Below are 19,403 nucleotides of genomic sequence, written 5' to 3'. Positions count from 1 at the left end.
CAATAAATTTGCACTTAAATTTTAAGATTGTTCTTAAAGTGGATCACAAAAAAATGACTTAGGGTTAAGTCTGAAATTTTGTCTTAAATCTTAAGACTGCTATTAGGCAGACTTAAGTTTATAGATTGTTACTTAGTAAGTTCAAAATGGCGACACTCGTTGGATTTTTAATAAGAAATGATCAGCAAAGAAGGTTGCTCCCTCATCCTCGGGTTTTCTATTTATAGTCTAGGTTTTTCCCCTTTGTAGACTTGCTATTGAAGTTATTTCCCTTTGTTAAAGTGAAAGTGTGTAAACACGTCTGTATAATGACTGATATGTTATCCAGTAAAAAACTATGCTAATATTTGTGTGAAGCATCTTTTAAATATCATTTTTTAAACTTTGTGATATATGATAATGTTTACTATACAGCCGATAGGAATCTTCAAACGAAGAAGAGTTCCACTTTAAACAAATTCTGTCGAAAAATCGCGCGAGTTACTATGGAGTTTAGCTAAGACAAATCTTAGCTAAGTTTTTTCTTAGATCGTTTTGTGCTTCACTTAAGTAAGCAATCTTAACTAAGTCTAAATCTTAGATTTAAGACAAAATTCTAACTTAAATTTAAGACAGTTTCATGATCCCGGAGCCTGTCACAGAAATGTACCTCTTATTCAAAATATCTTAAAGCACTGTTCAATTCAAAGCAATTAATATCACTTAATTAAAACGCAGCGCATGTTTCACGTCAATAATAGAAATATTCAATGAAATAATTCACGCACACACAGACATTCAAACAAAATAACACTTGTGTACAACCTCAACTGCTCAATGTCTGTCAAAATTCTCAAATCTGTGTGATTGTTAGAAGTTCATGCAAGGGGAATAGTTTAAAGGGCAAATGAATGTTTATCTTTACTTAAGTTTACTTCAATTGAGACACATCAAAAGTTTAACAAGTCCCGGTAAACACAATGAAAAAAAAATTTAGAAAAGAAAAAATTTGATCTGCAGGCCTATGTATGTCAACAAAAGTTTTAAACCTTTAAAATAAATAAATAGATTGATAGATTAATAGGATCCTTTTCTTTAACAAAAAAACTAAACAATTTCTGAATAAAATTGTGTTAATACTAACAGGATTTGATAAATAAACAAACTTCAAACAAAATGATCAGCTGTTGATAGTTTCCGCCGGAAGTTCTAAAATTAAACCTGGGAATTCCCGCTAATAAGAACGTTAAGTCGTACACAGATTGACTTTGACAACACAAACGAATGACAATCAAGACAAGACAGTTAACATATAATAGACAAATCACAGACACAAACACTGATTTTCAGAATGAAAGTACCTGACTCCTGTCGGTCCTGAGGCCTCGTCGCTTTCGAATTTCCTCGCGTATCGAAGGAATCAGCCACGTGGTTTACCGCGCCTCGAGATCCGTGCGTCTTCCCGCCATGGAATCACCAAGTAATGAGTGACGTAGATTACCGCGCCTCCAGATCCGTGCGTGTTCCCGCCATCACCAGAAATACTTGACGCAAAGAGAACTCTCACTTTTCCTCCACTATCTATAATATAATAATTTACACACATACACAGAATCACCTCTTCTTTGGGTCTATGCAGGGTGTCGTATTTATGGATACCGCTTCTGCCACGGTCCTTGTTATGCAGCTGCCGCTCGTGCAGGACTTGATAAGCCGTCCCCCGAGGATTGAAGGAAAATGGAATGGATGTTGTCCCGGTCCGTTGGAAAATTACGTGGGCGCCATTTGTAGCCAGTGGTCGAAATAAGCCAAGCTTGGGTCGTTGGTATATATTTATTAATACATAATAAACCTGAAATTTCGTAATAAAACAAATAACACAGAATAGACACAAATGACAAGACAATTAGACACAGACAAACATACACATTAGACAACGAAATGAAACAGTTATATTACAATTTAGAATGACTTTAATTTATTACATTAAGTCTTACCGGGACAAACAATCCTTATGCTTACGTATATTGCTATACAGCTATAGTTCTGACCCGTTCAAGGGCTAGGCGGAGAGTGCCAGTCCGGTATAAGATTTTGGCGGGGAAGGGTGCATGCAGAGTTAGTCATGTGACCCTATTGTCCAGTCTTGTCATTGTCCACGTTACAGATATTAAACTCTCATACAATCATACACTCTAAACACGTATACCAATCAAACACGCTAGCGCTGTAATTTAATATACAAATTATATACCTGGTTACATATAAAACGATTGCCATTCAAAACGCTTGTCATTTTATTGTTTGCAGGGTTTCTGATTTTTTCATATATGAGCTCACTTTTTGGATGTGCTCCTAACTTTGACAGCATTTCAAGGATGGCGGAGTTATCAACTGAGAGGGGAATCCCGCATATTGTAACTTTGAGCGATTCGTCACTGGGATGTTCTAGGCCAGCGGAGTAGGGGTTCGAGTCATATACAGAGATGTGGTGGTTTTTAAAGTCAAAACCCTCACAAAAAATAGAATCTCTACTTTGTTTATCAGTGAAATAAATTCACCAAAGATTTCGATCGAGCTGGATGCATTTGATAGCATCAGCACTAACACAATGACTGACCGCCTCAAGAAGATCGACATTAGAAATACGTTCGTTCTCTTCTTTGTACAATTCACTATCCTTTATGTAGATAGGCTTAATTAATTGTGCCATTTTGCAGTGTCAGAAAAGGAAGTCAAAATGAGTGGTATATACAGTTATTTACAGGTGTGATTCAATATATACACAATAGGTGACTGGTAAACAGAACTGAGTATGCACTCACTCTTCAGTGCGATTTAGAAAATCCTCCAATAAATTACATGAAATATACGAAGTCGAACAAAATCAAAAACTTCCAAGGGGTAAATTATCCTAGACAATCACCCAGATGAACTTTGGAAGCACAAATTTGCATCAAAGCAAGAAAATAAAGTCAAAATGACAGAGAGGAGTGAAAACATGTCCACTCTGCTCGGTGTTCTGTGACCTTTTTTTTCTTACAAATGACGAAACGTTTATTTTGTTGCCCTCAACGAGATGCTTTATATATCCAGTTGCTAGTAGGTGTTATTGCCATATACAAGTATAAATTGAGTATCGTCAGCATAGCATGACATTATAACAAATTCAGGTACCCATTTTCTTCCATAAAATGATATTTGTCCTGAAATAAAATGGATGTATTTTATCATCACGTGACCTTAATCTGTTGGTGAATTGTATGCATAATAATAAAAGACGCCATTTTCTATAAATTATTGTTTTATCATTTTAATTCTCGTCATTATACAAAAACAAATTTTATCATCTTTGATTCGAATTATTGAAAGCAAAATGACCATTTCTAAAAAATGAAACAATCAATTCGTAATTGATTTCGAAAAGTAAAAAATTATTAAAAATCGAAGTAGTTTGTATAATCGTACGTTTTTCGGTAAAAAAATATATTCATGTAGAGGACAACGTCCTCGTAAAAATGATTATTTTTATATTTCCCTCACAATGTCGCAAAAATCGTATATTTTTAACAATAATATGACAGTAATCTGGTAAGAATGTTTAGATAATGAATTATGATCACTTAATTGCGTTATGACGTCATTTGTCTATGAAATACCTTTGTTGATGTTCTGCATACTAGTAAAAGTCTCTGTGTTGATGCAATAAACTAATTAGTAGCGGGTTTTTTTTAAGTCATAAAGCCAAACACGAAAAATGCATGTCGCCAACGATTAATATGGATTAGCTTTATAGAGAAACCGTTTCTTTGATGCAATAATAGCTAATCATACACTTTTTCATTTGGTATAATTATGGGAAGGATAAATAAAAATACCTTTTTGAAAAATTATTTTCTATTAAATCATTAGTATCAATAGCTATAACATTACACAATGGCATGGACAAGAAAAGCATCATTTAGAAAATTGACAAAATACACATGTATTAATAACACAAGAAAACTTAAGGTAATTGACATTTATGATTTAAAAATTGAAAATGAATTGAATATCACACGGAAATGGTCACTGACATACCCACTATGAAAATGAAATTATTAAGATGAACTCATTCAAAGTAAACAGCAATCCAAAGATGACAACAAGCATGTAAAGGAAAACGGCGAGCGAGTTTGAAAATCATTGTTGGTAATATATTTTTTTCTCAGATAAATGAGTGCACGGTCTATCGTTACATTTCCTTGTTCTGAGCATGTCGAACCAGCCAAGTTTTAATTGATTGGAAGTATGGAAATATTGGTCACTGGTATCGCCACATACATATACGAGGGTCTATGGCATGCATGCACGACCAAACAACATTGTACAACAAAAGATAAGCAATCACCTTCTGAAAGACTTGCATAAAAGTTCAAGGCATGTCGACAGTGAAATAAAATCTAAAGAAAAAGTGAGCATGAATTGAATGCATTATGGGTCTAACATGTTTTTTTCACAGATGAATGAAGTAAGATAAGCACACGGTCTATCGTTCCATTGCCCGGTTTTGAGCATGTCGATACAATCACGTCTACTAGCGAATGTATCACTATCGAGGCTGGGTTGACCTGGATACCAGTTTGTGATGCTAACGCTCGCGTTCGAATGGTCCCATACGTATCTACCCTCGGTATCCATGTCGTTCAATCCCGTCCAGGCAGAGCAACGATAGTAACTCTCACGAGTCAAGTCTGAAAATAGAGGATGGATTTACTTTATATATTTCACCATCAGTGTTATACGAGGGGTGAAAGGTCATGGCTATTTATAGACTACATTGATTGCGTTATGAAGAAGAAAAGCATTATTTAAGAATTTAAGGGAATATTAAATGCAAAGCTTTGATATATTTATTACGTCAATACTAAGTTTAAATGGAAAAATAATGTTCGCCTGATTGGTACATTGTAGACCACCAAGACTCTTTTATTCTTATATAAAAGTGAAAACCAACAGATATTTTATTTGTATTGCTTTCAACATCTGCAGAATGTTATCAATGTCAGAGATATTTTTGATAATTGTTGTTCGTGCGCTTTGTGTTTAAAGTTAAGAAACCTTTCATCAGGAATTCAGCCGCCAGCCAATTAGATTCCTCGATTGTTTCAATTTCCACCAAGTATGCACCCATTTTCTGACATACCAGCTATTTTTGATAAAGAAAAAAAATTACATTTGACAGATAGGCGTTTTACAAATTGATAGTTAAAAGAGACAAAGTTATACCATAATCTCAGTCACAATTGAGTTATAATTCTCATTATGTAGGAAATATAAGAACTGCATAAAAAGCAATTCTGTGTATATTTCATGGATGAACCGCTACCAGCTGAAATGCAACTGACTGACAAAGATATACAAGGAAACCTAATGCTAAAGATCTACCAACAGTCGTTTTAATTTTCCAAACCTTATGTTAACATTAGATATCTGAAGGTAACAGATCCTTCCTAATTGCTCAAAATATCTATGCTTCACCTTTGCGTTCGTCCACCCGACTTTTGCGTCTTTCCCACCATAGAAATATAGGTGACCGGCATATCCTGTCCAAATGAATTCTGTAATACATAATAATATAAACTATTCTTTGGTATCTAAGATTGCACCAAAACCCGCCATCCTGATTTCAATTCTTTTCGCCCGAAAAATGAACAAATTAATGCGCATGTTAAATTTCGATTGCAAGATATTGTGATCATTTAAATGTAAACTAGACACCATCATAATTAAAAAAAATGAATTAAATAAAACCTAACATATTAAAGTATCTTGATGAACTTATGCGACAGAAATTGCTTTTATGTTCAATTTGAAATTTTCTAATGAATGAGGGTATAAATGGTAGTAATAGTGGAACTTCTTATGATTCAATTTTAATAAGTATATATTTTGCTTTAGCATCGTCTATTCTAATTAAATCAAATTGTTGTGGATTTTGTTGTTGAGTTGATCGACGAAAGTAAATGTTCACTTCAGTGCGATATGTAACAACATATCGTATTGAGAGCTTTATTGTCACATAAATAACAAATATTGCTCCCACCCAATGTATGGATTTACCAAAGTACATAACAAAACTAAATTATGACAAAAAAACGATTAGAAACATCGATGGGGTCGTAAAAATTCATTTTGAGTTGATGAACTCGAAGCAGAGATTATTGATTTAGATTCGTTTAAAATTTTTTTGAAAGGTAATTATGGTGTTAACAAGTTAGTGGTGTGGTTTAAGGTTGTAAATAATAAATAAAGTTTTCTGAATGATAGCAGTTCGTATTCATCGATTATTGGTAAAGAAAAAACATTTCTTTTTATTCAATACATCGAATATTTTTGACTTTTTCATAGTTTAGGAACACTTTAACATGGAAATAAAAATGAATAAAGATGAACCCAGAATATTTATATATGTATTCATATGAATATAACTTGATATCCATGTAATTATTTTATTGTATGCACAATTAAACGGTTACTGTTTGTAAAACTTATTGATAAATTTATAAAAGAAAAAAAAAAGGTTATGCAAAACTTAAAATTTTACAAATTAAATCTAAAAAATCTTATTCTTTCTTAAGTCATAGATGTCGGTCGATAAATTCTGCTTATCGTTCAAATATTGAAACGAATTGAAAAAAGGGCAAAAGTGATATTTTTTCTGATTCTCTAGGTTGCTTTTTGATAAGCTTTCTTTGTCACAACAACCATATGGTTTAGTAATCAAATCCCGTCCATTTTTTAGAAATAAAACTCTGAAATATATAGATTACTCGGACAAATTTTCAGAGTAGGTTTTCTCACAAGCAGTAAATCTGAGATCTGTCTTAATTCGTGAACAATGCCTAGTTTCCGTTAAAGCTAGAATATAAACACATACTACATTTTAACCTTCACAAATTATACTTATTACATGCATTAAAATTTGAAATGCATCTTCGACACATTATTAAATTACAATATACCTCTTTTAAAACGAAGCATTTTGGGAGTTGCAGGGACTATATCCTGATACGAGTAGCTTTCCTTGTTAGCATAATGAAGTCCAATACATTGTCCACTTGTTTCGCTGTAAAGAAACTCAGCGCAAAAGTCGTCCTCACAGCAAATTTCTGCACACTTGGAAAAACGCACCTTTATTCCAAATAACACAGCTAAAGAATAGTCCGTAACTTCGTTCAACAGTCGAGAATACAGAACTTGTCTCTGTTTCTGACCATTGACCGCAAACAACAAAGCAACAAGAAAACAGGATGTTGTTTGCAACATTTTCTTGACCAAGTGTTAGGTTTGCTTCTAATACTTAGAATGTTTTTAAAATAAGGAAAAAAAACCTAAATATTACGGACAGTTATAAAAATAATCAATGCGACGAAAATCTTCTATTCTTTACAGCTTCTGAATAATTTCTATACATCTAAAAGGATTATGAATCTTAATTACACTTAATTAAGATAAGAAAATATGTTGACTGGTTTATAATTACGCTTCTCGTGTTTTTGTAAATGACAACTTCAGAATTGCTTTTATCCCCCAAATCTGATAATTGTCTGAGTGAGAAATCGGTGTTTTCATTATTCACGTGGCGTTAAATCTGTTGATGAGTTGTATGTATATTAAAGACAATGTCAATATCCATAAATCATCGTTATGATACCTCATTATGACAGGGTGAACAAAGCCTCGTGTTTCTCGGGGAATACTAGTAAAAAAATATAATCTACCTCTTTGGAAAACTCGGGATTTTTCATTTCAAAGGTATGAAAAAACCCAATGTGAACACACGATGTAGGCACATATAAAATATTTTATCATTTTATTTTTGGTTATATCACAAATATCATTTTTTTACCAATGATTCTAACTTTGTGTAAAGAAAAAAAGGAGTTTAAATCACCAAATTTACATTTTCCAGTGTCTTTGCCTGTGATAACACTACGTATCGATTTTGTACTTTATAACCCATAATACAAATGACGCCAAATCGAGGCGCCAGCGGGGTTTGCTTATTAATATTCAAATATATAATCGTACGATAGCTTAAAATTATATAAATATAAGTAATAAGGAATCATTCTTTGAATATTATGAGATGATAATTTCGGTCGGGGTGTGATCAAATCTATCATAAAGCCCTTCGGGCTTTATTGGATTTGATCACACCCCGACCGAAATTATCAACTCATAATACTCAAAGAATGATTCCTTATTACTCATTTAGAAAAGAGTCCTAATGCTTAAGCTCTGTCATTACTCCTTTTAATTTCCAGAACGCTTATCCTTAGATATCTGAAGGTCACAAATTTCCATAATTGCTCAACATATTTATATTTATCTCACCATCCGTCCACGTGAATTTTGCAACCACAAAAATATAGGTGACCGCCATTTTCTGTCCAGTTGAATTCTGTACTACATTATACATTTAAAGTATATCACTGAGGGAGTCAGCAAGATTATGTTAGTTTGAACGCTTCATTTAAAGGGGCATGGTCACGATTTTGGTCAAAAATTATATTTCCGATTCTAATGTTTAAAATGCTTCAGTGGGGGCATTCTTAATAGGCAACCAAAATTTGAGTGTCATTTGTTGGGTTACAGACGAGTTACAAAGCTTACAAAACTTGCCATGTGAAAAAAGTTTGTGTTTACATTTTGAATTTTGAAGTGAAAAGTACAATTCTAGTCCTAAAATGAATATGTTAAACGTTAGGAACTGTTTATCTATGCCTAAAATGAATAAGAAGATAGAAAAATCGCCTTGAAAAAACATTTTTTTGTATATTGAACCTATGTAAACAAAAATAGGACACGAGCCTTGTTTACATGACACAGATTTGTGAGCCCTGTATCTTGCTAAAAAAAATTTAGACTGACTCTCAAATTTAATTTGATCATTAGAAATGCATTCCTAAAGCATTGTAAATAATTAAAACAGAAAAATAGAATTTGACCAAAATCGTGACCATGTCCCTTTAATCTTACAAAAATAAATCCATTGAAAACGCAGGGTGACTTTTATTTGGGCTCATACGCCGTAATCGGTCTTGGCGTGTTTTTGAAAATCTATCGTCAGAGATTTCCAATAGGATACTTTGGTGCATGTAATAATTTGCATAATTATAGTAAATGCTGCATTGGCCTAGGTAAATTTTCAAGGCCATATAAACAAACACCATTTTCGGGTAAATATTTTGTTTATCGATATATGTTCACAGTTCTTACTGCTTGGAAGGGTGTCATTTTTTTAATGTTTCAATCTAAGTCAATCAGTTGCCTTGAAGTTAAACAATATTGAATCTGTCTGAATTCGGATGCTTATTTTTAAACGTTATGAGCATAATGCTCTACCTAGAATCAATCGTTTTCTAGATTTTGTATCCGCACTACACATTTACTACAAGAGATGAACAACTTTACGCACGAAAAAAAAGTTTCTTATAGATTAGCAGATAAACATTTCATTTATCGTTTTCTAGGTTTTGGATCTATCACGTCACAAGCATTGTCAAGTCTGTCAAGTTTGTGACTCCAACTAAAAGTATGTGTTTTCAAACATAATTTATTTTCTGGGTGAATCAAAACGTGGCAGATCCAGAGAACTGTTTGGGCGTTCAACACAGAGTTCGCGAGAATTGTGAAATATGCACATGGTGCTTTCTTTTCCCCTAGCTAACCCCTTCCCTCCTCGGAAAAATGGCTTAATAGCAGCCCCCCCCCCCCAAAAAAAAAATAATAATAACGGGAAAAAAGGTCTTTCTTCGCTTGAACATATTAACATGTGAAATTATCGCCATCCCTGTTTGAAAACCATGCCTTGATATGTGAGTTTTTGTTGTTCTTTTGTTGTCTTTATGTATTTATCTATCATTCAAATATTCTAAATGTATTTTTATGTCTGGCCAAAAGGCTATGGTTAATTTGTAATACATCATTAATATTAGAGAGTCAAGTTTATCAACCGAGTAAAGTAGATTTGTTATATATAATCCGCTCAATTATTCAATGCATGACGCCATTTCTTTTTTTCAATGGTGCATGTGGAATACAGTCGATAGCGCGTTGTGAAATAAGATGATGACGGTAGCGTGAGAAAAACCTAATAATGACCCGATACAGCATCGCGTCTTCGCTACCGCACCATTGCGACAACGCTATTGCACCATCGCAATATCGCTATCGCTTCGTCGTACCATAGCGTCATCGCTATCGCTTCGTCGTACCATCGCACTATCGCCATCGCAATGCGTCATCTCATCATCGTCATCCCGCTATTGCACCACCGCTTCATCGTTATAATTGCATTATCGCGTCATTGCACTATCGACCCAAACGTCGATGATGCATTGATGCGATCGTGAACTTCATGACCCTTTCCAGATTCCATAAAATCAATCACAAGATCAAGGCATGATTTTTAAACTAGGGGAGAAAATTCACATCTTAAGTAGGCTATTTAAGAGATCATTCCCCTAAAATGGTGAGCTATATTAGATTTAATGAATAATTTGTCTACAGTGGCTGCTATACCCCCCCCCCTATGTTTAAAATTGCAGAGAGAGAGAGAGAAAGAGAGAGAGAGAGAGAGAGAGAGAGAGAGAGAGAGAGAAGTACCACTCTATGCAACAAAGGGTTTTTTTATAACAGTTTTTGAGAAAGTTTAATTATTTGGTATATGTTACATATAGCTAAGAACTGAAACTTAATCATATAAAGATAATATTCCGACCATTAGATGCGTACTAGGGGCCAAACACATCAGAAGCAGAATTTTATGGCAAAACAAAATAATTTAATGAAAAATAAACAAGGATTTTGTGCGCACAAAATTTTTGTTTATTTTTTTAAAAACTGTTTTTGATTTTTCAAATTACTTTCCTCAGATGTTGGGCGGGGAAGAGGGGATGGGGGTATAACAATATAAATCTTTAAAATATTCATTCGTAATTGGGGTGGATATTATGATATGTGTCTATGGCAGTGGTCCATTTACTCAATATTTTATGATGACAGATTGCTCGATACAGTTGACTTAACGACAGGATTTCAATTCTTTTTGCCGCGACATTTTATCAGAATATAGGTCACGTAAACTGTCTCTGTTCGTTCAAGCGACCGATAGTTACTTGTGTGTCAACTTCTGAAGTTTTGTTTTTTTTAAAGCCGGGACCTTTTTTGAAGACATCAGAAAAAGTATTTGAAATGCAACTTCGACACATTATTAAATTACAATATACCTCTTTTAAAACGAAGCATTTTGGAAGTTGCCGGGACTTTATTCTGATACGAGTAGCTTCCCTTGTTAGCATAATGAAGTCCAATACATTGTCCACTTGTTTCGCTGTAAAGAAACTCAGAGCAAAAGTCGTCCTCACAGCAAATTTCTGCACACTTGGAAAAACGCACCCCTTTCCCATAGACCACAGCTAAGGAGTAGTCAGTCACCTCGTCCACCAGTCTAGAATACAGAACTTGTCTCTGTTTCTGACCATTGACCGCAAACAACAAAGCAACGAGAAAACAAGGTGTTGTTTGCAACATTTTCTTGACCAAGTGTTAGGTTTGCTTCTAATACTTAGAATGTTTATAAAATAAGGAACAAACCTAAATATTACGGACAGTTATAAAAATAATCAATGCGACAAAAATCTTCTATTCTTTTCAGCTTCTGAATGACTTCTTTACATCTAAAAGAATTATTAATGTTAATTACACTTAATTTAGATAAAAAAAATGTTGACTGGTTTATAATTACGCTTCTCGTGTTTTTGTAAATGACAACTTCAGAGTTGCTTTTATCCTCCAAATCTGATAATTGTCTGAGTTTGAAATCGGTGTTTTCATCATTCACGTGGCGTTAAATCTGTTGATTAGTTGTATGCATATTAAAGACAATGTGATTATGTCAATATCCATAAATCATCGTTATGATACCTCATTATGACAGGGTGAACAAAGCGTCGCGTTATCGGGGAATACTAGTAAAAAAAAATATGTTCTACCTCTTTGGAAAACTCGGGATTTTTCATTTCAAAGGTATGAAAAAACCCAATGTAAACACACGATGTAGGCACATATAAAAATATTTTATCATATTAATTTTGGTTGTATCACAAAAATCATTTTTTTTTACCAATGATTCTAACTTTGTGTAGGAAAAAAGAGAGTTTAAATCACTATATTTACATTTTCCAGTGTCTTTGCCTGTGATACATGTAACACTACGTATCGATTTTGTACTATATAACCCATAATACAAATGACGCCAAATAGAGGCGCCAGCGGGGTTTGCTTATTAGTATTTAAATATATAATCGTACGAAGGCTTAAAAGTATATAAATATAAGTAATAAGGAATCATTCTTTGAATATTATGAGATGATCATTTCGGTCGGGGTGTGATCAAATCTATCATAAAGCCCTTCGGGCTTTATTGGATTTGATCACACCCCGACCGAAATTATCACCTCATAATACTCAAGGAATGATTCCTTATTAAGGACAATGTCATTATGTCAATATCCATGAATCATCGTTATGATACCTCATTATGACAGGGTGAACAAATCGTCGTGTTACTCGGGGAATACTAGTAAATAAAATATAATCTACCTCTTTGGAAAACTCGGGATTTTTCATTTCAAAGGTATGAAAAAACCTAATGTGAACACACGATGTAGGCACATATAAAATATTTTATCATTTTAATTTTGGTTATATCACAAAAATCATTTTTTTTAAATCAATGATTCTAACTTTGTGTATGAAAAAAAAGAGTTTAAATCACTTTAGAAAAGAATCCCAATGCTTAAGCTCTGCCATTCCTCCTTTTAATTTCCAAAACGCTTATCCTTAGATATCTTAAGGTCCCAAATCTCCATAATTGCTCAACATATTTATATTTATCTCACCATCCGACCACGTGAAATTTGCCCCCACAAAAATATAGGTGACCGCCATTTTCTGTCCAATTGAATTCTGTACTACATTATACATTTAAAGTATATCATTGAGGGAGTCAGCAAGATTACATGTATGTTAGTTTGAACGTTTCATTTAAAGGGGCATGGTCACAATTTTGGTCAAAAATTATTTTTCCGATTTTAATGTTTAAAATGCTTCAGTGGGGGCATTCTTAATAGGCAACCAAAATTTGAGTGTTATTTGTTGAGTTACAGGCGAGTTACAAAGCTTACAAGTCTTTGCCATGTAAACAAAACTTTTGTTTACATTTTGAATGTTGAAGTGAAAATTCCAATTCTAGACCTAAAATGAATATGTTAAACGTTAGGAACTGTTTTTGAGGGTATATTGAACCTATGTAAACAAAAACAGGGCACGAGCCTTGTTTACATGACACAAGTTTTATGAAATATCATCCATACCTGACTTTCTTCACCTTTAAGATAATTACACAATTTAAAGAGTAGAAATAGGTCATAAATCATTTTCAATGTTACAAAATTCTTACTCTATACTTTTGGAACTGTGTCATTTTTTTAATGTTTCAATCTAAGTCAATCAGTTGCCTTGAAGTTAAACAATATTGAATCTGTCTGAATTCGGATGCTTATTTTTAAACGTTATGAGCATAATGTTCGACCTAGAATCAATCGTTCTCTAGATTTTGGATCCGCACTACACATTTACTACAAGAGATGAACAACTTTACGCACGAAAAAAAAAGGTTCTTATAGATTAGCAGATGTAAACATTTCATTTATCGTTTTCTAGGTTTTGGATCTATCACGTCACAAGCATTGTCAAGTCTGTCAAGTTTGTGACTCCAACTAAAAGTATGTGTTTTCAAACATAATTTATTTTCTGGGTGAATCAAAACGTGGCAGATCCAGAGAACTGTTTGGGCGCTCAACACAGAGTTCGCGAGAATTGTGAAATATGCACACGATGCTTTCTTTTCCCCTAGCTACCCCCTCCCCTCGGAGAAATGGTTTAATAGCAGTTTCTTCCCCAAGAAAAATAACGGAAATAAGCTCTTACTTCGCTTGAACATGTTAACATGTGAAGTTATCGCCATCCATGTTTGAAAACCAAGCCTTGATCATGTGATTTTTTGTATTAATCTATCATTTAGTTATTCTAAATGACTTTATATGTCTGGCAAAAAGGCTATGGTTAATTTGTAATACCATTTATAATAGAGAGTCATGTTTATCAACCGAGTAAAGTAGATTTTTTTTATACATAATCCGCTCATTTATTCAATGCATGACGCCATTTCTTGTTTTCAATTGCGCATGTGCAATACAGTCGATAGCGCAATACGATGATGTCGGTAGCGTGAGGAAAACCTAATAATGACGCGATACAGCATCGCGTATTCGCTATGGCACAATTGCAACAACGCTATAGCACCATCGCAGTATCGCTTTCCTACCATAGCGTCATCGCTATCGCTTCGTCGTACCATCGCCATCGCAATACAGCATCTCATCATCGTCATCCCGCTATTGCACCACCGCCTCATCATTATAATTGCATTATCGCGTCATCGCACTATCGACCCAAACGCCGATGATGCGTTGCTGCGATAGTGAACTTCATGGCCCGTTCCGGATTCCATAAAATCACAAGATCAATCACAAGATCAAGGCATGATTTTTAAACAAGGGGGAGAAAAATCACATCTTAAGTAGGCAATTTAAGAGCTTATTCCCCTAAAATGGTGAGCTATATTAGATTTAATAAATAATTTGTTTACAGTGGTCGCTATACCCCACCCCCCCCCCCCCCCCCCGTGTTTAAAAATGCAGAGAGAGAGAGAGAGAGAGAGAGAGAGAGAGAGAGAGAGAGAGAGAGAGAGAAGTACCACTCTATGCAACAAAGGTTTTTTTTATAACAGTTTGTGAGAAAGTTTAATTATTTGGTATATGTTATATATAGCTACGAACTGAAACTTAATCATATAAAGGTAATATTCCGACCATTAGATGCGTACTAGGGGCTAAACACATCAGAAGCAGAATTTTATGGCAAAACAAAATAATTTAATAAAAAATAAACATGGATTTTGTGCGCACAAAATCCTTGTTTATTTTTTATTATTTTTTTTTTTGTTTTTGCAAATAACTTTCCTCGGATGTTGAACGGGGAAGAGGGGATGGGGGTGGGAGTGGTAAATGACGGGGGAGGGGGTATTCAGTCACATAATACAACAATATAGATCTTTAAAATATTCATTCGTAATTGGGGTGGATATTATGATATGTGTTTATGGCAGTGGTCCCTTTACTCAATTTGTTATGATGACAGATTTCTCGATACAGTTGACTTAATGACAGATTTGCAATTCTTTTTGCCGTGACCTTTTATCAGAATATAGGGCTCGTAAACAAACAGTCTCTGTTCGTTCAAGCGACCAATAGCTATTTGTTTGTCAACTTCTGAAGTTTTTTTTTAAAGCCTGGACTTTTTTTAATGCACTAAAATAGTATGTTAAGTTTCTAATGACGAATGAGCAAATATCATTGTCTTTTTATTAACTCTCTTTTTTAAGTTTTTATCGCTTATAAATAAAGCGATGACTATTAGTTGATTTCGTCTATTTATATTTTGGATTGTCGAAGGTAGGTTATCGATCAGTTTATTCTAGAAACATATCGGTACTTCTTAAAAATAGGAGACGGTCCCTCTTACTTTTTTACATCAACTTTTTTTTGGTATTTATGCATATTATTTTCTACAAGCAAAGCTAATATTCTCCTTTTTCTTTCCTTTTTTCTTCCTTTTTTTTATTCTTTTTATGTATTAATTTTTTTTTATGTATTTTTTTGGTCACTGTATCTTTTGTGTGATATTTCCTACACACTTTAGAAAAATAGCAAAACTACTCTCTGATCCCTAGTGTACTTGGGTAATAAAACGTTTTTTTTTAATTTTCATTTTCCAGAGCTTAACACTGTCATGCAAATTGTAAATTTCAAATTTTCAAGGCGGTGTCAAATAAAAAAATACAAAATAATTCGTATTAAAAATGTTGTTTCTAAACTTTCTCAATGAAATCAAACTTTAATTTGAATTGTCATATTGTAACTTTTGAATTAAACAAAGGAGTAAATTTATTCAAAATTTAAAATAAGACGAGATATGAAGGCGGTTGGTAAATTAAGGGTTTTGGTATTGACCATGCTTCAAAAGAAAAAGCCCGCGAGTGCATCTACAACAAACAATTTAAATGGGTTCAGACAAAGAAAATGTACATTCCGAGGGATATATCTTAACACACCAATTTGCCACGAAAAATCGCAATGGTCAAAAAATTAATGTTTATAAAGTATCGTTAGATTTAACCCTTAGGCTTTTTCCAATAAATCATATACATGTGATAAATATCCAGACAGCATGATTTTTTTCATTAGTCCTCTGTCGCTCTTGGCTTTTTCTCGATAAAACTCAACAGCTCTATTTTTTAATCGGAATAATATTCACGATTTTGATATCAATAAGACAATCAGATTTCTTTCGCTTGTAAGAAATTTCATAAGTTGAATTCTAGCTTTAAAATGCTCTGTCATAACAGTTACCGAAATCACGCTGTTGCACGGGATTGTCCGATTACGCAGTGTTTGGTAGATATGTACTCATGCATTGATTATTAATGATAGCAAAACATAGGCAGCATGAACAAATCAAAACAAGGCATCCTATATATTTGACACTTATAATGTACTGGCTATCTTTTTTATAATAATAATAATAATAATAAAGAAGAACATTTAAGCAAGAAACAGTGGAAAAGGTAGGTTTTGATTTAAGGTTCTCCGATCCTCAGCCCCAAGTATTTTTTTTTCATCATAAGAATGATATTTTTCTTTCAACCTTTATAAATGAAATGATATTTAATGAATTTTTTAGAGAATATCAATGCATTTTACAAAGTTATTGTAAATTTGTCTACGATTGATATGATGGAATAAAAAAAACAAGTTGAGTTTTAAAAAAAATTCCAGTGGATCGATTAGCTCGAACTCTATACCAAGATGTATATAATTATGAGACTGTGCTCCGTGGCTCCACTACGCCAAGCATGCAGTTGTGTAACTGATGGTTATACTAGCAGTAGAATACTAAACTAAAATTGTAGGTATAAAAGTCAGATTTATGGTACGAATAGAAGAAATTCGGATGATTTAGAGTTATCAAACTTTGCTGAGGATTAGAGATCGTTCACTCAAAAAAAAAAATTATTTTAGTTTTTGATTTCCGCGAAAAAATACATCTAAGTCAATTTTTACTTCGGGGTCTCTCAAGATTCTTCAGTGATTCTAAACGATCTTGGTCGTTCGGAGTTTTATAAGTATAGCGTAGGGTTATGTTTTTATTTTCGTCAGAGATAAGTCTATCGAAGGCAAGCGACATTCGCGCGTTTCTCGGAAACACCTGTACATGGGGATAATGAATTCTTAAAAGTATAAGATTGAAAGCCAGTCGCTGTTTACATTTACAGGATCAAGAACTGCACCCCCTTTAAGATGCAGAGAGGAGTGTGGACTCTAGCATTAGTTTCAGGTAAGCCACGCTTGTTTTCCCAGGTATTTATATTACACCTGCATTTATAGCACGTTTTATGGATGTGAAGTTATTAATATGCGGCGTATTTGACAGGAGTGTTATTTTCTATTGTAAATATTTACACAAGTTGGCGATTCCCGCAGACTTCAATTACACTATGTATGCTAGTGTCCATTGAATTTTATCCACATAAATCGCATGTTTTCTCATGTGCGTATATTACACGTGCATTTAATTTATGCGTGGTATTTGACATGACGAAGACTGTCAATTCATGTTGTCAACATATATTACACATTTTTGTAAATGAGGTCTTCTGTTATATTCAGAATACCAATGTCCATGTTTCCGATTGTTTACCTTGAAAATGTTGACTGCGTATTTAAAGTGCATATATACACAGTAGGTTCTTGCAAAAGTGTGTGTTTAAATGAATATGAATTTACTACATCAAAACGGCGTGAAGAACAGGGTTTGGTTTTTAATTCTTATTTTGCGGTGGCAATCATAAAGTAAAATTCATTCATGGATGTAAATCAATGAACTCCGGCCATGTTGAGCCCCGACATTGGTAAACAAATGTAATGGCTACAATCAAAATTTTCACGCATTAACATTTTTCAGTTTTGGCATTTTCCTTTTGATTGACCCTATATCTATATGTCCCGACATTTAATTTGTCCTTGGGTTTGCACATCATAAATAAACTTTGTGAAAAAATACACTTGAATAGATTTTCAAACTGATGACAAGCTCGAATACTGCAAACGACAAATGCGTCGATTTTTAAAATGGCCTATATACGTACATGTATACAGAAAAATATTACCCGTTTATACCTAGGGACCCTATCTCCAGCCAATCGTGATAAAACTCTTCAACTGATATGTATAGGCATACATCTGTATTATACTTTTTGTAAGTTTTATAACCTCCTGAGGGCCTCCTTAAGATTTGTTCTTTAACAACAAACTTCGTCTATAATCTAGGTGGTAGACTTGATTGACCAGAGGTTAAACAAATACATTTATACTGTATACACAGCCAATGTTTTGTCGACGTGCTAGTATATACAGCTACATCTAATACACTGTGCAGTTATAAGGAATTTCGCATAAAGTCGACGAGTTCAAAAGTTCGATGTCTGAAAAAATCAAACCGCCTCGACCACCAACCCCCCCTTCCCCTTACAGACCGACAGCCTCTCCCCGCTTGAATTGAATTGAACGTATTTTATTGATGAAATCAAATGGATTAGACACAAGTTCTAAATATCTAAGGTAGTTTTCTTGTCATGTTGTAAATTTAGAATTTACCGGGTGGCAGTAAATACAAAATTTACAACATGACAACTATTGTAAATTTTGTATTTACTGCCACCCGGTACTTTCAAAATTTACAACATGACATTCTCCTTAAACTAAAATTTTATAAATATTGCCAATAATTATATATAACGTTATATATGAATATACATATAAATATACATGAATAAACATGAATAAGCAGTCTGCTACATGTATAATATCACATTTATAAATTGAGACATTTTTTGAGAAGCGACCACATTTATCAAAAAAATTTTGTACCATCTTAAAAATTTCAGTGTTTTGTGTATTTGTTTAAGAATCAACCCCCCCCCCCCCCCCCCAATAAGAGTAAATGTGCGTCTATAATGTGTATTTAACGTAATGTCAATAGCTTATTTATTTAAGAATTCCGAGCTCTTGTATACTTTTTAGTTTTAACAGACTAAAACAAATGATATGCATCTTCTAATAAGCCACACGAACAGTTTGGACTGGCTATTAAGTTACAGCGGAATAAGTCAGAATTTAAAGTACAGTTGTGTC

The 19,403-nt window shown here is 33.6% G+C and overlaps 2 protein-coding genes across 7 annotated transcripts in view; one reads left to right on the top strand and one right to left on the bottom strand.

Moving 5' to 3' along the window:
• Nucleotides 1-3,510: 3,510 nt before the first annotated feature.
• On the bottom strand, nt 3,511-11,579 carry LOC136273257 (CD209 antigen-like protein E). 2 transcript variants are annotated; one of them, XM_066077645.1, is made up of 4 exons: nt 11,256-11,579; nt 5,500-5,579; nt 5,080-5,167; nt 3,511-4,712 (listed from the first exon to the last, which is right to left on the bottom strand). In XM_066077645.1, the coding sequence occupies exons 1-4, from the start codon at nt 11,557-11,559 to the stop codon at nt 4,453-4,455; spliced, it is 732 nt and encodes a 243-aa protein (XP_065933717.1). In that variant the 5' UTR covers nt 11,560-11,579; the 3' UTR covers nt 3,511-4,452. The 2 variants fall into 2 exon arrangements, with proteins under 2 accessions (XP_065933717.1, XP_065933720.1); XM_066077648.1 differs by lacking the exon at nt 11,256-11,579 and adding an exon at nt 6,984-7,293.
• A 5,733-nt stretch (nt 11,580-17,312) lies between these two features.
• Nucleotides 17,313-19,403, top strand: part of LOC105339984 (uncharacterized) — a 311,465-nt gene continuing 309,374 nt past the window's right edge. For all 5 annotated transcript variants that reach the window (XM_066087550.1, XM_066087542.1, XM_066087548.1 and 2 more), the window contains exon 1: nt 17,313-17,547. In XM_066087550.1, the coding sequence (XP_065943622.1) occupies nt 17,511-17,547 (37 nt within the window). In that variant the 5' untranslated portion in view covers nt 17,313-17,510. The remainder of the gene's footprint in view (nt 17,548-19,403) is intronic.

The sequence above is a fragment of the Magallana gigas genome, chromosome 1, assembly GCF_963853765.1.
Source record: "Magallana gigas chromosome 1, xbMagGiga1.1, whole genome shotgun sequence".
Lineage (NCBI taxonomy): Eukaryota > Metazoa > Mollusca > Bivalvia > Ostreida > Ostreidae > Magallana > Magallana gigas.
This window is presented reverse-complemented; position numbering and strand designations above follow the sequence as displayed.